The sequence below is a fragment of the Leucopleurus acutus genome (assembly GCF_964270905.1).
Source record: "Leucopleurus acutus genome assembly, chromosome: 13".
NCBI classification, from domain to species: Eukaryota; Metazoa; Chordata; class Mammalia; order Artiodactyla; family Delphinidae; genus Leucopleurus; species Leucopleurus acutus.
In genome coordinates this window covers 1,486,021-1,505,879 of record NC_139155.1, presented here as the reverse complement: position 1 = coordinate 1,505,879, position 19,859 = coordinate 1,486,021, and the positions used below count along the sequence as shown (strand labels likewise).

Below are 19,859 nucleotides of genomic sequence, written 5' to 3'. Positions count from 1 at the left end.
TGCCCTTTCCGCGGGGGGGCCACACCCAAGGCTCCCCCCACTGAGACCGTCACCCGTGGCGGAACAGCGAGGGGGAGGGTGGTTTTGATCAGATACCTGAGGGCCACGGCCACCGACTGCAAAGGCAACGCAAGTCGGGAGTGAGGCTGGACCCCCAAGAAGTCTGAGCACAGCCTTGCGGAGGGAGGACCTGGTGACCCCTTCCCCCGGGGACCGGGGCCTGCCCACGACAGCGCGCGGCGCGGGGGTTACCCCAGCACGGCCCCCCGCCAAGTCACAGCCCTCTGTGCACAGCTGCTCGGGTCAAACCACAGGAGAGTGAATCACATTCCCTTCAGACGCAGCGCTGGCAACAGCGGGTGAAGTCCGAGCGGCGCGTTTGCTGGCTCGTGCGGTCTGCTCTGCCCGAAGGCCACGGCCAGCCCAGCTGCGGGGAGCCGGAGCCCCGGGTAAGGGCCCTGGAGCCACGGGGCTGGTGCCACAGACGGCGAGGCCGCCACACCCGCTCACACCCCGCCTGCCGCGACAGAGCTGTCTCCCGGTGTCCACTCGACGCTGCCGCAGAGGCTGCCAGGCAGCACCCCCAGAAAGGCGGGGAGGACCCGAGGGAGGACAGGCCACCCCGTCGGGCTTGGCGGGCACTGCCGCCACCGCGGAGCGGGGGTCTCGGCGGAGTCTGTGGTCTCTCGGTCGGGAGGTTCCTGCCATGCGCCCAGAGCCTTGTTCTCTGGGAACCCGAGGACCTGGCGCAAGTGCTGGCTGTGCTGTGGGGGGGGGTAGGAGCTTGTCCCTGCCGTCACGCGGCGGTGGGGTCTGTGAGTCCCCTCCTCGTCCTCCGGTCCATCCGCCCCAGCCCCCTCTCGGCCCTGGACGCGGACGTGGGCGCCCGCTTGCTGAGGGCCGGCGGTGCAGAAGGCTCCTGCCACCACGTCTCCTGCCTCAGAAAAGTCGCGCCCTGAAGCTACCCTGCTGGCGTTTGTGTCAGCGGCTCACGCGTAACAAACAGAAGACAGTGTGAGCTTCGTTCTCCGTTCTCCGGGGCTCGGGGCAACCTCTTCTGCACAGGGCAGTGGCCGCAGCCGAACCGCTGAGGCCTTGGTGGGAGGGGCGGGGGGGCGGTCACGGGGGGCGTCCTCGCCTGCGGGGGATGCTCAGCGCCCGTACACCCCCTTCTCGCCATGTCCCCCATGTACAGCGAGACCCTCTCTCCCTCTTAAGACCACAGCCCTATGGCATCAGGGCCCCTCCGACCTCGTTGAACCTGACTCCTTTCCTAATGGCCCATTTCCAGACACAGTCACCCTGGAGTTAGGGCTTCAGCCCCCGCGTCTGGGGGACAGTTCAGTCGGCAGCAGCATCCCTGGCCTGTCCGAGGCCAAAGAGCTGGGCTGTGGCCCCAAGCCTGAGCCCTGGCCCCGCTGCTCCCTGTGCCAGCGGGTTGGGAAGAGGGAGGGCCCTGCACCGCTGTCCCCGTGCGGGGGAGGCTCGGTGCCGCTGCCCTTACGGCTCGTTGGGTCCCTCACCACCTCTTAGGTGGCCGTCACGTCTGTGTTACACCTGGAAAAGCGAGGCCTGTGGGTCACAGGATCAGCCCCAGGGCCGCGCAGCCGGCGGGTGCCTGCCGGGCCTCTGAGTTCATCCACCTGAGAGCAGCACAGACGTTCGCCCTCGTCCCAGGTGTGGCCACGTCTGTGCGTCCGTCCGTGTGTGCAGGACACTAGCTGTGCGTGTAGGAGGAGTGCCTGCTTTTCTCTTGGTGCAGTTTCGGGCTGGCCTGTTTTTCTGCGTCTGTTTTGCCTTTGTTCTTCATTCGCCTGCGTCTTGACGCCGTGCAAAGTGCCAGGGATACGAACGTCTATAAAACCCTGAGCTCCGGGGACTCACAGAGGAGCTTGTGTCACAGGCGCGAAAAGTCTTCTGAATAAAACAGTTGGGTTCCCGTGGTTCTGATACTCAAGAGGGCCGAGGCCCAAATGTCTTCCCAGTAGCTACCAAGCAGTCGGCCTCCCGGGGGTCAGAGGACGGGCGTCCCGTGGTCGGACCCCTGGGCCGTGGCCTTGGCCTCCCGGGGGTCAGAGGATGGGCGTCCTGTGGTCGGACAACTGGGCCGTGGCCTTGGCCTCCCGGGGGTCAGAGGACGGGCGTCCTGTGGTCGGACCCCTGGGCCGTGGCCTTGGCCTCCCGGGGGTCAGAGGACGGGCGTCCTGTGGTCGGACCCCTGGGCCGTGGCCTTGGCCTCCCGGGGGTCAGAGGACGGGCGTCCTGTGGTCGGACCCCTGGGCCGTGCTCTTCAGGTGGTGGAGGGCGCCCAGCTCCTCCTGCTTCGTGTGCGGGTCCTGGTCTGGGCATGAGCCCCAGGCGCACAGGTGTGAGGGGAGCCCGAGGCGGCTGCTGTGCTCCACCTGTCTGCCCGGGGACGGTGGGAAGGTGATGGCGTGATTCACGAGAGGCGGCGTCCTTCTGTGTAACAGCCGGCAGGCCAGGGTGTGAGCCCTGCTCCCCGGCAGGGGTCGTGTCACGCTGCCCCCTGGCTTCTCCGTCCATGTGGGATCCTGGGGGTCAGGCTGAGTTGAGGACCCCAGGCCTCAGTTCTGCCCCGGGTCCTGGTACCGGCCCAGGGCCGAGTGGCCGTGAGCCGAGGGCCTCTGCTGCCCTTGTCTGATCTTCCGTTAAATCAGCCATTTGCAAAATCCACTGAGCCCCGGGTGCAGGGCAGGGTGTGGACGTGGGCACCGATTCCCATGGGTGGATGCCATCTGAGAGGCGTCGGGAGGGCGTGCGGATGGGATGGGGCAGCTGTGCCTGGGGGGCCACGTGTCCACCCCGCGCCCTGCGGACAGAGCAAGGCTCACACTGCTTGGCCATGTGAGTGACACGGCAGTGCGGCCGCATCTGTGAACCGCGAGGACCTGGAGAGCGTCCACCCGAGGAGGTGCGGGCCTGGCAGCGGATCCGGAAAGGCGGCCGGACCTGCCTGGGCCTCCCCGATCCCACTGGGTGGCCAGCAGGCAGGCCCACGGCCGGGCAGGTCCCCTTCGTCCCCAGAGGAGGCAGGAGGCACCCTCTGCTTTCGGTGCGTTTAGACTCTGTAGGTGCCCTGGGGGTAGCGGGCGCAGGTGCCCCGGGCCCCGCGTCTGCTCCACGTCTGCCGGGAACTGCCCCCACCTGGCGCTTAGGCGCTGGGGTCTCTGTCCTGGTCACTGTCCCTGGGCTGTGCGGAGCCCTCAGGGCAGGTAGGGTGGGGATTATCTCCGTTAAGTGCACAGGAGTCTGTGCCCAAAGGGAGTTCGTAGTGGTGGCCTCGTGCTGGGGCCTCCAGAGGTGGGATCGGCCCACTGCGTGGGTGCAGAGAGGCTGCAAACGCAGGGGAGGGCGTCTGAGCCGAGCAAGGAGGCCCAGCTCGGCTGGGTCACCAAGGACTCGTGCGCCCGCGAAGGCCCGGAGGCTGCGGTGGGGAGGGGTCCCGCCCGGGTCGAGTCTCCACCCGACCGTGGGAAGAATCCAGTGGGTCCCGACGCCATGGGAAGGTGGTGCATTTCCTGAGCCCTCGCCTCGCGCCCTCGGCCGGGTCTGGCCCACAGAGGCCCCCCAAGATCGTCTGACTGAGACTTTCCCAGAAAGACCCCCAGGGCGAAGAGGGAGTGAACGTGGGTGCCACAGGGCAGCTTTAAACAGGTCATAAACCACGGACATTGAAGCGGCCAGCAGCACAGATGCCCGATCGCTCCTGCCCTCCGCCAGCCCCCGGGATCGCAGGGCCCAGGCTGGCCGCGTGGCGTGTAAATCAGGCCCACGGCCGTTTGCCCGGCTGCACCTCCACAGCCGGCAGAGCAGACAGGGTGAGGGTTTTTAGAGAGCTCGGGGGACCCTGGACGAAAGGGGCGAGCTGGCCCTCGTGCTGGCTGAAAATCCGGTGCAGGAGAGAGGCACCCAGCAGGGCTTTAACTTAACCTGCTAGACACGTATTTCCTTAAGGTCGAGAGCTCTGAGCGTCAGCGCGCTGATGCAGAACTTAACCCTTGCCATTCTGGACGCCACAGGCCACACGGGCAGCTTTCGAATCCCCTCCTCCCCGCCCCCCCCGGGTCATGTGGGTTTGTCGGGGCTGTTTTTAGTGACAGCTGTGCCCACTGGCCGTTTCTGGATGATTCTGGTTGGAGGCTGCCCCCAGCTCCGCAGTGCCGTCTGCAGAGCCACGTCCTGGAGCCTGAGGCTGTAGGACCAGAGGCAGGGCCGCTTGTTCCTGGGAGAGGCCGTCTTGCCTGTGCTGGAGCTGACGGTCACCTTCACACCCTGGGCACTGTAGCGGGAAGCGTGCGCGGCACATCACATGTTCTCTTGCATGCGAGGACGTGCATCTGTGTCAAGGTTGCCCCAGGCCGCTCCGCTACCCCCAGCCGGCCTCCCTGGGATGCCCAGCTCGGAGCAGGAGCCCGTGTCGGGCTGCACACAGAGCTTGGACCCAGCAGAGGCCCCTCCTTGAGGTGGGCTTCCACGCGGGGACCCCAGCTGGTAGGTGCTCGCGGCAGAAACCCCAGGTTAGGACTTCCCTGGTGGTGCAGTGGTTAAGAATCGGCCTGCCAATGCAGAGGACACGGGTTCGAGCCCTGGTCTGGGATCCCACACGCTGCACAGCACCTAAGCCTGTACGCTACAACTACTGAGCCTGCGTTCTAGAGCCCGTGAGCCACAACTACTGAGCCCACGTGCCACAACTACTGAAGCCCACGTGCCTAGAGCCCGTGCTCCACCACAAGAGAAGCCACCTCAATGAGAAGCCCGCACACTGCAAGGAAGAGTGGTCCCTGCTCACTGCAACTAGAGAAAGCCCACACGCAGCAATGAAGACCCAACAGAGCCAAAAATTAATAAACAAATAAATTAAATTAAAAGAAAGAAGCCCTGGGCTGCAGAAGCTGCCGCCACGGGCGTGCGGATCGGGAGCGGAGAGACCCTTGGTCCTGAGGGGCCACCCGACGAAGCCACAAGCGCTTCTGCACTTGCGCCGGGACACGGGGCCACAGGCGCACCGAGTCTGGGGGCCCGGCCTGGGCTGTGAACAGCTCCTGTACCAAGTGCCCGCCCCTCCCCTGGGGCCTGCGGCCCTGCATCAGGGCACGTTCACGTGGGGAATCTTCACACCCTCGCTGCGGAGGAAGCCCTCGGAGCCACGGGAGACACACGCAGCTGCTGCCGGGACCTGCGGGCGTTTCCCCCACGTGTGAGCCACACGGAGGGCAGTGCCACCCGAGGACGGCGGACAGCGGCCCTTCTCGGTGTCCTGCCGGCAGCCAGTGACGCTTTCCCTGGAATCCAGTCCTGCGGGGACCTGACCCCTCACGCAAAGCCCTAGCTGACTGTGAGAGAGAGAGGGAGAGAGGTCCCTTCCCCAGCAAAGGCCCGTGAGTGTGGGCACCGGGGCGGGCCAGGCGGGTCGTCGGCCTGGCTGATGAAAGCAAATGCACACCCCCGCGGAGCACCCGGGGTGAGGACGCCGCGTGCACCCTCCGCGGGCTCGCCTGCCCCCGCCTGCACTGCCCACACCCGCTGTGCTGGGTGCGTCCTGTCCAAGAATGCTGGGCACACCGGGGTCTGGGCGTCCGAGGCGCCGCGCCCTACAGCTCTCGGCCCGACGTGACTTCGGGGACGAGTGGCCGACCGTGGCTCGGCCTGCAGGCAGCAGGGATACTTCCCGTGGCGGCCCCGCAATGACCATCACCCGCGTGCTTCCTCCCTGCCCTCCAGCTGTCAGCGCCGCCCGGGGACCAGGCGCCTCCCTGCCCAGCATGCAGACACGTCAGACGCGGGAAGAATGACGGGAAGCAGGGGCTGGGAAGTTGGCACAACGAGGGTAAGACTAAAGGAAACAGCTTCTCTGGGAATCCTGAGTCGAAAGCCCAGGGCCTGGAGATGCTCAGCGGAGTTACGTGCTCCTGCGTCAGTGGGTCTGGAGTGTCCCCTGGGTCCCAGCCATGTGGCTACCGTGCTACCCAGGCGCCCCGCGGACAGGCTTCGCAAGAGGCCGTCTTCCTCGTCACGGCTGCTGTGGATTCGCAGGCGCCGGCTGTTCCGGAAGAGATGTGCATCCTTGCTGGCTCGAGACCTTTGTTAGAGCAAAGCTATGTTTGGGAGAGAACCTTTATTTACTTAAGGAGGAGGCTGGGATTGCGAGGGGCGTTCCCTCCGTGTGGCTGCCCCGGCCGCCGGGAATCCGGCAGCACACACACGAAGAGGTGAAAATGTGATTAGGGGGATCTGATGACAGCTCATTACCCATCCTGCGCTTGCTGCGGCAGCGCCGGGCATCTGTTACGAATTTAACTGCGCTCTTACCAGTCACTCGCAGGATAATCTGACCACCGGGATGTCTCCTGTAAACTGGCGTAGGAGGCAGGAACCAACGAGAAAACGGGACACAGGAAGTGAGCGAGGGCGGGAGTGGAGCCCCAGCCCCTGTGCAGACCCCGCGGCACATCCGCTCACCTTCCCCCTGGCCCTCTCGGCGCCCGGTCGGGCCCACGGCCTGGGGGGGAGCGAAGGGGACCCTCCAGTGCCCATCACGCCCACCTCCCAGCCCGGTTCTCTGCACCGCCGGCTTCCTAGCGAGGGGTGGACAGGGCAGTGGTCCGGAAGCCGTCCGGGGGCTTCCGGCTCTGCCCCAGGAGCCCGTGATCGCTGGTTGTGTGTTGTCTCCAGTGGAAACGAAGCAGCAGGAGGGAGGGGTGGCGTATTTGCTCGTGTGGAACTGGTTTCCTTGTCGAGTGGCTGAAGGCTTCTCTCCTACAGCAAATGGACACTCATCTTTTCTGTCAGATTTTTACTGACTTCCAAACGCCATCTTACTGTTCAGGTTCACCAAATGTCAGACATTTATCAGACAGGGCGTCAGTAGCAGCAGAAATGCAGTAGTTCATCCAAGTTAAAAATGTCCCTTTGATTACTACAAATCCGCGGGCCCTTGGGCCCAAGGCTTCTACTGCAGCTTGCGAATGGATTCTTCTAGCACATTAGTGCTGGGGGAGATTCCAAGGAAAACAGTGCTCTCGTATGAGAGCCAGCTGCAGCTTTCTGGGCCGATGACTCACACCCTCCTCTTAATCGGGTGGGAGAAGCAGGCAGGAGACACACAGGGACTCAGTCAAAGCGCTGTTTGTTTTCGGAGGGTATCCTAGCCACGGGCCCGCCCCGCGGCTCCCATCTGCAGCGCGTGTTTATTTAACTTCTTTTCTTTCTCGCAGTTCCAATCATAAAGACGGAGCCCAGTGATGACTACGAGCCTGCCCTCACCTGTGGACCAATGAGCCAGGGCCTGAGTCCGCTCCCCAAGCCCTGCTACGGCCAGCCGCTCGCCCTGCCGCCTGACCCGGGCTCCTGCCTCACGCCCGGCTTCCCGCCCCGTCCACAGAGCAGCGCCAGCCCCGAGCTCCACGACCTCTCCTGCGCCCCCTACGGCCCGGCCACGGCCGGCCCGGGCCACGGCCCCCTCGGACTTCCGCGGCCAGTCAGCGGGGTCCTCGCCGGCCAGGAGGCGCCGAGACCCGCGGGCGTGCCTCCCGGGCCCCCCCAGCCGCCGCCCCCCGCCCCGCTGCAGCCACAGGTGAGTCCGCCGTCGAGTGGTAGCTGCTCCCCGGGGTGCCGGCCAGCGCTCTGTCCCCACAGTCCCTCCTCTCCGCTGCCGCCCGGGACCCAGGAGCCGACCCGCCTGCAGCCCTGCGGCCCCGCGCGCCCCCCCGGGACGGGCCACCAGCAGCAGCAGCCGTCCGAGGTTCCGAGCAGCGAGCCTGCAGCCACCCGGCCCCTGCCAGCGCCCGAGGTGCGTGAGGACAGTAATCATAGTCTGGCCCCCATTCCCGTAACGGTCAAGCGAGAGCCTCAGGAGCTGGACCCGCTGGACCTGGACGACGGTAAGTGCTCGCGGGCAGGCGTGCGGCCAGCCTGGTGCCGTGGGCCCGCTGCGGCAGGAGGGGCACGTGCACCAGCCGCCCAGCTGGGGCGCGCCTGGCGTGTGTCCTGCGGGACGCCCCTGCCGCCCTCAGTGGCCCCTGGCGGCCGGCAGTGTTGCCGCCAGCCAGCGGGGTCGCGCAGCTCTGCCCGGTGGGGGCCTGTGGCCGTCGACCCTCGGGTACACTGTCCGCGGGGTGACACAGGGAGAGCTCGGGGCGCCCGGGTGTGCCGGCCCTGGCCGCGTGGAGCACAGCGCCCCCGGGAGCTGACGTGCCCTGTTAGGAGGGGAGACCTCCTGGCCTCGGCCGCGGCTCCAGCTTCTCGATTCCTAGTGTCCGAACCGCTTCTCTAGTGGCGTGAGCCGTTTTATGTATTCGCGCAGCTGAAAGTGAGCGACTGGCACCCTGTTTGGCTCGTGAGAGCACTGTAAGCACGTGACAGGCTTGTCGGAAGCTCAGTGATCAGGCGATGAGGTGCCAGTGGCTCCCTGGACCGGGGCTCGGGTCCCAGTGCGGCACCGGACTCCATGGAGACGCGTTCAGGGTGATTTGGAAATCAGGTCTCGAGACACCTGCAGTCAGGCTAATTCGTGTAAAAATCTGAGCCCCAAGGTCTTCCTATAAAATGAGAGCAGAAGGCACCTCGTCGAAGGATTTTTTTTCTCTTTCATTTGGGAAAAGGTGCCGGGGGCCCCGTGATCTGGTGGGTGAGAGGTCACCGGTGCTCTCGTGGGCCCTGCGTGGACGGTCCGTCCGTGTGGACGCACAAAGCCAGCCTGGAACAAGGCAGCGAGAACCCGTCCCCCAGAGGACGCCGAACCGGGCTGGTCTCAGAACCTCTGCCTGAGGGGCCCCGGGACCACACGTGTGCCCCGAAAACAGCGGGCAGACGAGCGCCGTCGGCGGGTGCAGGGCCGGGAGAGCCCGTGGGGGCCGGGGGCCCAAGCCCAGCCGTCTGCTCTCGCCCGAAAGCTGTGAGGCGGGGCAGGGCCTGGAGGAGGGAGACGGGCGCCTTCTGCGACCCCCGCCCTGACTCCAGCGGGACCACGGCGGAGCTTGCTGGCGCAAAGCAGACGTGAGGGCCAGCATCCAACCTCAGACACAGGGGCCCGCCTCGGCCGGACCCTGGGGTCAAAGGTGCCGGGGTGAGCGGGGGTGCGGAGCAGGGCCTCCTCCCGTCCTGACCGCCGTCCCGGTCCCATCGTGAGCGCAGGCGTCTGGTTAGGTGAGCCCGGCACCTCCTGGGCCGTGACCAAGCCCCTAAGGTTGCTGAGGGCCCAGAACGTGGTCCTCAAGGGAAGAGCCCCTGAACTCGGGGCGGGGCCTCTGAAAGCACGTCTGAGGGTGGGAGGGAGGGACCTGGCCTCTCTAGGGTCCCACCAGCACACCCTACAGAGGGGTCGCCTGCGTTTACAGAAGAAGGACACTTGAAAGCGTGTGGCCTTGGTTCAGGAAAGAGCAGGGGAGGCCCTGGGAGGGGCCTCACTGCCCCCCGAGCAGACAGGGACCTGTGAGACCCTGAGGCCTGGGGTGGCCAAGCTGATGGGGTCCAGCCCTGTTGCTGGGCTGGGGGCTGCAGCCGGCGTTTCACCAGCAGGAAGGCCCCCGTGCTCCAGGCCCGCCTGCACCTGAGCGTCAGGCGGGGCGGCGAGCGGGGGCCACGGGGGCACCTGCGGCCACTCCTGGGACAGCAGCTTCAGGGACTCGGTCCCGAAAGGATCCTCGTGGGCCCTGGTTTGTACTCAGTGGCCATCGCCCGGGCCAGCTGTCAACGCGGCCTTTCGGTTTTGGCCACGAGAGCAAAGTGACGTCGGTTTCCTTGGTCAGGATTGGGGTCACGGTGTGAGGCTTCCCCAGAAAGCGGTGAATGCATGTCCGTGAATGTGCATGTGTCTTCACACCACCCCCACGCGTGACGTTTCGGTGCCACCCTGCTCGTCCCCAGTTAAAGCCACGCCAGGGTGGAGCCCTGAGCGGCAAAGAGTAAACGCTGCCCTGGCCCCGTTCAGAGGGGCCCCGACACATCCCTGTGGGTGGACATCCCCTGCGTGGACGCTGCACCCAGCGTCCCCCCCGAGCGGTCTTTCCCAGAGGGAGGCCCCCGAGGTGGAGGGAGGCCTCGGGTGCACACGCCGCGTGGCCGGGAGGCGGCCCCGCACGAGCCCGGCTTCCCTGCGGGGGGCTCTCGGGCCCGCGGGGTCGGTCTGAGCACACAGGCTGGAGGAACGGCCCTGGAAGTGGCCACTGAAAGCTAAGGCTACGGGGCTTCTCTCCTGGAGTTGGAACCACACGCCTTCCGGTCAGGCGTCCGTCCCCGCTCAGGAAAGCAGTTCAAGTGTTTGTTGCTCTGTCTGAGCGGCTCAAGACTCCCCGCGTCCACAGGCAGTGAGCATAGAGAAGGGGCCCGGCTCTTGCTAGAAGGCTTGTAGTGGAAGCAGCAGGAAGCACGTCTGTCCTCGTGAGCGGGTGGCCGGAGCTGTCAGCTGCGTGCCGGGGGGCTCCTGGGGGGCCTTGAGGCCGTGGCTCCGTGCTCACCGTGGTTCCTCCGCCTGGGACCCGCTTGCTTGCCTGCTTACAGGAGCTGTGCCGCAGACACAGGTCAGTCCCTCGTGAGTCCTCGAAAGACCGCCTAGTGCAGAATAAAGGCCCACATGGTGGCGTGGGCACCTGAACCCCCAGCCCCCCCCGCCCAGGGGCTGAGGGGCTCCGGGGCGGGTTCTTACTGGTCCCTCCTGATGGGGATGGTGGGAGGGGTATGCCGGTGTCGTGGGGTGGGTGTGGGCCCCCGAGGTTCCTGTACAGCTTGGACGCCTTGAGTTGGCACCAGTGACCTGATCCTTGGCCGGTCCCACCGTTAAACGCTTGTGGTTGAGGGGTTTGAAAGTTAGTTCGTTAAGAGGGACGATGTCCACACTCCCGCTTGTTCTGGGGGGGAGGATGGCGTGCCTCGAGGGCGTGTGTACAGAGCGCGGCCCCCGAGGCCCGGGTGGGAGAGGGAGCCAGTCGGCCAGGCCGATCCCTGATTTAGAAAAGAGGCCCCTGTGAAAGGTTTGGAAGGGGGCCCGGGGAGGGGGTCATCGCCTCACTCTAAGGCACACGCGACTTTCCTTGTATGTCTGGGTTTTAATTGGCAGCCCAGCCCAGGAAGGTGCAGAGAAGAGAAAATGGAGACGAGGGCGAAAAACTAAATCAGAAAACTAGCCGCCGATTTTAAGTGACCTTGACGTTAAAAGGCAAAGACTTCATCGTTGTCATTTACACCCAGGGAGAGGCGAGTAGTTGGGGTGGCTGACGACAGGGACCAGGGAACAAGGACCAGGAGGGGGCGCAGGGTGAGGAGGGAGGGGGCGATTCAGGCTGTGCACGGCGGCCCCTCCCCAGGCCTCGTCTCAGCAGGACGGGGTAGCTGGTGCCGGGGGCCGCTGGCAGGTACGACCTGCTTGTCGCCTGGGCTTTGCCCCGAGAGCCGTGGCGCCGTTCCCCCAGGGCAGGAGGGACCAGCCGTGCACCGCGGCTCACACAGCGAACTCAGCCCCGTGTCACTTGCAGGCACGCAGAGCCACTGTGCGTCACGACCCCAAGGTGACAGGTTAGGTGACATCCCGCCTGGCCTCGCCCCTCACCACCACCGCCCTCAGGGCTGTCAGAGGCTGATGGGAGCCGAGGCTGCAGTGACTCTGGCCCTTGCTTGCTTCGTGGGTGCAACCACTCTGAGTCAGGGGGCGACTGGGGTTCCTCGGGCTTGTTTGTGATGCTGATGGCGCCAGGTCTGTGAGGGGTGGGAGCTTATCTCACACGTGTTCTGGTTTTTTATTTGGGTTTTTTGCTTTCCAGGAACGTAGAATGAAAAAGGCAATAATAGGATATTATGTCCAGCTCCAGAGAGCCTGGGGCATCTGGGGCCCGTAAATGGATCATTTAGAGACGGCAAAGCAGCCGTGCCTTACGCGGGGGCCAGCTGCTCAGTCTGTGGAGTGACTCCCCAGATGTGGCGGGTTAACACACGTCCCAAGTCTCCACTTACCTCGAGGAACAATTTGAGTGCACGAGGACTCGCCTCAGATGAACCCCAACTTGTCGACTGGGTTTCTTTTTTTTTTAGTCGTTTCTACTCTTCGGTTCTGTTTCAAAACTGTCTGGACCATAAATAGTTCCCATTATGATTTATCCTTTAGTTCAACAATATTCGTGAAACATGCTCTCCGTTTGGACGTCTCGATCGTGGCGGTTCCACGGCACAGCTTTTCTTATAAAATTAGCTTATGGGCCTCACTTATTTTGAATGTAGATGAAATGTGTCATAAAAGCCACACGTGAGCCATTTCCGTGGTGGGACTTTTGGGACTCGCCCCTCGCAGAGCTGCGCTACGCGACCACACAGCAGCACCCCTCTCCGGGTGACGGGTTGTCCTTGACCGACACACGTGTGAATGTGGGCGGCTCACACACACGCGCACGGTAGTCCGTGTGCCGCTTGCGTACATCTGCTGGAAAGCCATCGTGAACGTCCCTGAAGCTCGCAGAGTTTATCCAGCCAGTGTTAACGTGAAGCGGCCCCGTTTTGCTGACGTGAGGATCCCCCTTTGCGACCCAAGCGACGGGTCCCGGGGTGTCGGTTTGTCTGCCACCGTAGCAGCCCCTCCGCGTCGTGCCCCGCCCGCCCTGCGGCCTCGACCACGGTCGGCCCTTTCGGTCCCCTGCAGGGGCTCTCGGGTTTCCACAAGTCTAGATGTCATTAGAACAGCAAGCAGGTGGAGCAGGCGGCCAGGACTGTGTCTGCCCCGCATCTGGCTGTGCGTCCCCCGCGTCCCCCCTTCTTTCCTGAGCCTGGGCTGCTCTGGGGGAGCACACGGTGCTTTCCTCATGGAAAGTCTTACTAACCGGGCCCAGGGCCCGGCTCTGAGGCCTTCCCCGCTCCTAGTGATGATGGAAAGAGCCTGCCTTGCAGGTCAAACGCACGGGCTTGTTAACACTGCAGACGTGGGCTGCTACCCGGGGGCGGGAGGACGCATTCAGCCGTGCACGCGGTTCCTGAGGGTCAGTCCTTAAGGCCCGGGCCCCTGGGGTACCACCAGAGGCGGCGGATGCTGGTGGCGTGCTGACCCGCAGGCTTTATCTCCCGAGGTAGAGTCCACCGGGGCCCGGGCTGAAGCCGCCACCCGGAGGAGTGGAGCCCCCGCCCGCTCACTTCCACTTTGCCCACCCGGCGGCGGTGCGTGCCTCCCGGGCACCGGAGTCCGTATGCACGGGGACTCGGGGCTGAGCTTCCAGGGCCGCTGTGCCTCCAAGTGGGTCAGACCGGTGTGCAGGCTTGGGCGCAAGTCTCTGCCGCGTCCCCGACCGGGTGGACCCGAGCGACAACCAGTGAGTGGCGGGAGCGGTCGACCACTGTCAGCCCGCCACGGGCAGCGCTCGAGCACTGCGCGTCTGCTGCGCCTGGGAGGTGTGTGCTCGCCGCTGCGGTGCGCTGCAGGGCAGCAGCCGTTAGGATCTGCCTCTGGCGGAGGAGGAGGGAAGGCAGGGACTGCTCTGAGGTGTCCGCTGAGTCAGGGCCTCTATAAATAGGGCACTGCCTTTGGCCCCGGGGACACAGCTTGCTAGGCTAGGACGTTTGAGAGTCTCCTGCAGCTCGTATGACACTGCAGCTTAGGTGTCCGAGGTTCGGGGCGCCTCTCAGTTGCAGGATGTAGATGCTAGCTAGAAGCGTGGACTGCTTTGACTTCTAATCAGGTCTTCTCCAGCCCAATTATTTTCTGTGCACTTGGAGGGGAATTTGGTGGCTTGCTTTCAGCTAACATTCACCTTCTCCCTTAATCCTAGGTCTTAGCTGATTTCCTTCTGTAGATGGGAGAGCTGTTTGACGTTCTTAATTGGAGGGAAAGAAACGGGAGAAAGCGGAGGGAAGAGCTAGAAAGGTCTTGTGGAACTAGAACCACTTAGGTCTACCTGGTGTTGGGAACACTGGCAACGGAAGCTGGCGCCCGGACCTGGCTGCGTGCGGGGCACTTGGGCGCCTCGTGGTGCGTTGTCTCCAGTCTCGGGCAGGCTGTGAGGGTGGGAGAGTGTTGGCAAGTGAGCGCGTCAGGACCGTGACGCAGTTTTCCAGTGTGGCAGTACTTCTGCAGAGTCGAGCATCTTTCCAGGGGGATTTAATCAGCTCCGTCTCCGTTTCAGACCAGGTTGCACAACCTTGGCCTGGTCTCTGCGTTTTCTCTCTCTGATGCCATACATTTCAAAGCGCTTTCTCGCTGAAGAACGAGCACATCTGACAGGTCCTCTCAGATCCGCGAGCCACACCTAGCACACGGCTGTATTGTGTTCACCAGAGCGTGAAGCCAGCAGGAAAGGTGTCCAGCAGCACAGGAGCCACGTTCAAACACCCAGGTGATGCTGGACCATCAGGGCTTGGCGTCTCTTTGGGGAGAGTGGCGACCAGGGCCACAGAGGGCTACGACTCCCTCTGCGGGGTGCCTGCATTTCTGCGAGAGCCGCCAGGCGCGTGGCGGCCCTGCCCTGGACGCCACGCACAGGGTCAGCGGCGTGGGACTTCTAAGTGACCCCTGATACGAGTGCCCTCTTCACGTGGAGCCCCGAGGGACAGAGAGTGCCTGGTGCAGCCGTCCATCACGTCCAGGCAGAGAAGAACCTGGAAAATTGCTATTGGAGTAACGTCTTCCCGTCGAGCTGAGAAGGCGGTTCCCGGTCCAACCTGACATCATTGCCAGCACACAGAAAACCCAAACGGCGAAAACAGCACCTGTGTGTGGCCTTCGGCTCCTTCCAGAGTGACGTATACATGTAGTCTCTGTTGACATATTCAGCCTCACGGCAATCCTGTGAGGGGGCAAGACTGCCGATTCAGCCCCAGCGGACAAAGACGGAGGCCGCAGCTTAGAGAGAAATGTCACTCGACCTGCTCAGGACACAGCTGGTGAGTGACGGGACCAGGGACACCACCTTGATCCGCCAGTCCTGACTTCAACACTGTCTCTCTACTCTCAAGGCTGAGCTGTGTTACTGAGCTTTTCTTTTAGCCCACTAGAGATGCAGTGAGCAAAGACTCCTGCTCAGAAGTCCAGCTTCCAAGTATGAATGGCCTTGCGAGCCAAAGAGAAGCTGGTATAGTTTTTTCTTCATCAGAGAATCTCTGGTTATTAACTGAGGCACTTTTGATGACCCAAGAAGGACTGGAAGACAGGCAGGACTTCCAAAATGGTGGAGAGAGGACCTCACTGAGAGAGCACCCCCTAAAAAGCAGTAAAAACAGTGACGAAACTTTCAAATCAATTATCCCAGAGTCTGAACATCAACCAGAGGCAGAAAAAACTGAAAAGCACTTATTCAAGGGAAACTGGACCTTGGTAACGAACGTGGGATCTGTGGTGCTGTAATTTGGGGCTACTCCCGTCCCCCCTCCCCAGCTCCATGGAGTGTAGCTGTGAAAAGCCAGCAGCTTCACTGACAGTGAAGGAGATTGGCCTCTTTGGGGCTCTGTTAAAAAACCCCATCCCCACAGCACAGTCAGTCCTTTGACTGGTTGTGAAGCTCCCTGGAAAAGCCTCGTTCCCAGGGCAGCATAAAAAGTAGCAGATGGCTGGGGTCATCCTCATTGGAGCTGCCCAAGGCTGTGATCTCAATTAGGGCAAAGGAGCCTGGCCAAACTAGGTGACCACAGGGGATTCTGAAAACCCCTGACATGCTCCTGGGGGTCTGGAAGACTGCACACGTGCACATGGATATGTGCACACTGAGGAAGGCCGCACGCATGCATGTGGGTGTGTGCACGCTCAGAAGACGTGGGCAAGGAGAGGGCCCAGCCGTTCACCTGTGGCTCCTTCACCTCGCGACTGTACAAACAGGAGTGAAGCCCAGGCTGACTGTGAACTGAGGGCATGTCAGAGGCGGCCTTTGCACACATATCGCCTCGACAAAACGGGGAGGCCTAATGGTTCAAGGCATTCAGAGAAACCAGACTGATCCTTGAAGGATGCTAACCTGAGGGTGACCCCTAGGAAGCCAGGCTTAAGAATAAAAGCAAGACTTTTAAAAAAAGTGGAACAGAGAACTTCGCAGCTACACACTGCAGAGATACAGAATCTATGGAATTAGTCCAGGAAAGTCACTAATCAAATAAGCAACAACTAAGGAAAAAAAATCCAGCAATAACACCAAATCCTGGATGGGGGGTGGGGGAGGGAGCTGATTGCAGAGCTGCTACAGTGTACTATCTCTAATGTCCAGTTTTCAACCAAAAAGTTATGAGACATGCAGAGAAACATGAAAATATGTCCCGTACACAGGGGAAGAAGCAACCCGCGTGCAGTGGACAGTGTCCCTGAGAGGGCTCAGGTATCGGACTTCGTAGCAAAGTAAACCAGCCACCATAGAGATGCTCAAGGAACCAAAGGGAACTGTGTCTAGAGAATTAAAGGGAAGTGGGACAACTGTGTCTGACCAAATGGACATACATTTTCTAAAAGAGCCAAGTAGAAATTCTAGAGTTGAAACATACAATAACTAAAATGAAAAAACGTTAGAAGGGCTGAACAACATTCTGGAGCATAAAAGAATCAACAGACTTGAAGAAAAGTCAACAGGTTATCCAGTCTGAGGGATAGAAAGTAAGAAGATTAAAGAAAATTGAAGACGTGAAACACCATCAGGCATACAAATGTGTGTATAATAAGAATCCAGAAAGAGAGAAGAAAGGGGTAGAAAAAGTATTTGAAGAAATAATGGTCAAAATCTTCCCAGATTGGAAGAAAAACATTGTAGACATCCCAAAAGGTCAACAAATTCCAAGTAGGATAAATTCAGAGATTCACATCATAGCCAAACTGTCAAAAGTCAAAGAAAAAGAGACAATTCTAAAAGCCACAAGAAGAAACCAAGTCATCAGGTACAGTACGTGGAATCTTCAAAAAGATCAACTGCTGACTTCTCGTTAGCAATCATGGAAGCTGGAAAGCAGTGGGACAGCATCCTCAAAAGCGCTCAGAGAAAACGACTGGTGGCCAAGAAGTTTCTATCTAGCAAAACTAGCCTTAACAATAGAGGAGAAGTAAGCAAAGACGCCATAGAGAATGTAGTGCCGTCAGCCCTGGCCTACAGAAAGTACCAAAGGGAGTCCTTCAGGTTGACAGAAACTCAGGTCCACATGAAGAAGTAAAAAGCACTGGTAAAAATAATTACATAATTAAAAAAGCAACATAAGCATTCTAAGAAGGCATAAGACGATAATTACAAACCTGTGCTGATGGGCGTATATAAAAATGTCATTTTTGTGACAAAGATAGTAGAAGGGAAGGAGTAGGGAAGGAAGCTATATTGGAACGGTTTCTATATATTATTAGAAATAAGTATTAATCTGAAACAGATATTAAGTATACTGTAATCTCTAGAGAAGCCACTAAGAAAATGTTAAGAATATATGTAGTAAACAAAACAAAACAAGACCAAAAAAAGCATTTAAATGATACACTGGAAGAAGTAAACTTAGACCCTTACCTCTCACCTTACACGAAAAAGTTAACTCAAAATTGATCACGGACTTAAATGTAAGAGCTAAAACAAAACTTTTAGGAGATAACGTACGAGAAAATCTTTGAGACCTTGGATTAGGCGAAGATTGTTTTAGATATGACACGAAGAACACAGTCCATAACATTTAAAAATTGATAAATTAGACCTCCTCAAAATTCAAAATGTTTGTGCTTCAAGAGATACCATTAAGAAAAAGAAAGACAAGGGAATTCCCTGGCAGTCCAGTGGTTAGGATTCAGCGCTTTCACCGCCAGGGCCTGGGTTCTACCCTGGTCAGGGAACTAAGATCCCACAAGCCATGCAGCATGTCCAGAAAAAGACAAGCAACGTACGAGACGAACGTATGATAAAGGGCTTATATTTAGAAAATGCAAAGAACACATATCTCAGTAATAAGACAAAAAGCCTCGTCAAAAACTGGGTAAAAGATTTAAATAGACATTTCTCCAAGGAAGGTATATGAACGGCTAATAAATACATGAAGATATACTCAACATCATTAGTCACAGGGAATGCCAGTGAGATACCATTGCATACCTGTAAAAAATAATAGAGACAATAGCAACTTTTGGAGAGGGTGTGGAGAAACTGGAACCCTCACACGTTACTGGTGGGGACACAGAACAGTGCAGCCGCTTCGGCAGTGTCTCAAAAGTTGAACATACGTTTGCCCTAAGACCCAACAAGTCTGTGCTTAGGCATCTGCCCAAGAGAAATGAACACATATGAATGTGCACACAAGGACTTGTGCACAAATGTTCTTAGCAGCATCATGTATAACATCCAAACATTTGAAACAACCTAAATGTCCAGCAACTGGGGAATAGATAGAGAACGTGTGACATACCCATACAATGGAGTATTATTCAGCCAGAAGGAGGAAGGAAGCACTGAGTCATGCTAGGACATGGATGAACCTTGAAAACATCACACTGAATCGAAAGGCCAGACGCAGAAGACCATGTGTTATGGTTCCATTTGTGTGAAGATGTCCAGAAAGGCAACTCTCTAGAAGCAGCCAGCAGCCTGGCTTGGGGATGTTTCTGGTCTGATCTCTTATGCAGGCTCATTAAGTACAGTTTTGTTAAAACGCAGGAGAAAAGTGCTTTTGAAGCGAAGGCTTGTGTGTGCCGTACACGTTTCCCTCTGTCCGTGGAACACGCGCAGCCCTCTTTCAGGAGTGTTGGGAGAAAATTCTAATTCTGTGTTTATATGACACGAACATAATGCTGATGGGAGAGCTTCTCTCATGGAGTAAAAATGTGTGTGCTTCTCGTTACTTACCTGTTTAGTTAAATTAAGGATTCTCTTCCTCAAAACGTGGGCCGCATGCAGGACCAGCCCCAGACGTTTGCCGACCGTGGTGACGTGGGTTCTTCACGTAGGCTGGGCACGCAAAATCTTGAGTCCCTTTACCTTTTTCAGTTTGAATTTTGACACAACGTCCTTCCTTCCTTCCAGATTATAATGTGGACTCTTCCACACAGTAAAGAACAAAGAAAGTCTATTCCCCCTTTTAAAACATCCGCCCTTATCAGGCCCGGGGGACCCGGCTAATCACGGCCTGGTCCTGGGACAATGAGCCAAGCTGGCGGGCCAGGCCCCCCCCCTCCCCCCCAGGACGCGGACGCTTATCGCTCCCAGAGCCCGGTGGCCAGCTTTCTTTTGTCCCGAAGCCGGGTAGACAGTGCTGGACACAGTCCTTAGCCGGGGCCTGGGAGGTTTTATCGGCCCAGCCTGCCCTCCCTCCCCACGAAGGCTGCCCCATCTCTGCCCTATCAGGCCCCACAGCCTGTTATTTCAAATACGCAGGAAGGGTGCCTGGAAGAGCCCTGGGCGACAGCTAGAAAGAGGCCTAGCAGGAGGGAAGAGGGGGAGATGCCGCCAGGGCGTCTGCAGCAGACGGGGGCCTCGGCTGTGAACCGCTGGCCCGACGGCTCCCTCTGCTGCCCTGCCGGGGGTAGGGGCTCCAGGGACAGCCCTGTTTCAAGGCCTGCCCCGTCCTTTCTCCATAAGGCGGCTTGGCTGGCCGGCTAGTCTCGAGTCTCTGCAGAGAGTTTCAGCAGAGATGAGAGCTGGGCCCCAGCAGAGGCCTCAGGAGCTGACATCTCGCCTCTGACTGCGTTTGAGGTCGGAGTGTCCTGTGCAGACACGTGCGGCGTCTGCTCAGCTCGGGGACCAAAGTCTAGGGAATGAGAAGGTCACCTGGTGAGGGGCGGGGAGAGCACCCTCCTTCCCCCTCAAGGGTTTTCTCTGGAATCGGTTTTTAGGGAGGAGCCCAGGTAAGACAGCTGGCATCCTCGAGTGTTTAGGGAGAGAAATGAGACTTAAGGGCATTTCCTCTTAATTACTGTCCCTGGGCGAGATTGGTCA

The 19,859-nt window shown here is 59.9% G+C and overlaps 1 protein-coding gene across 5 annotated transcripts in view; it reads left to right on the top strand.

Moving 5' to 3' along the window:
* Window positions 1-19,859, top strand: part of NFATC1 (nuclear factor of activated T cells 1) — a gene marked incomplete at both ends in the record, with an annotated part of 99,085 nt that overhangs the window by 64,500 nt on the left and 14,726 nt on the right. For 2 of the 5 annotated variants that reach the window (XM_082853145.1, XM_082853146.1), the window contains one exon: window positions 7,239-7,904. The exons of 2 other annotated variants lie outside the window; for them this stretch is intronic. In XM_082853145.1, coding sequence (XP_082709271.1) covers window positions 7,239-7,904 — 666 coding nt within the window. Of the gene's footprint in view, window positions 1-7,238; window positions 7,905-18,947; window positions 18,977-19,859 lie in introns of those variants that run through there. One more of the 5 variants, XM_082853147.1, reaches the window with a different exon arrangement.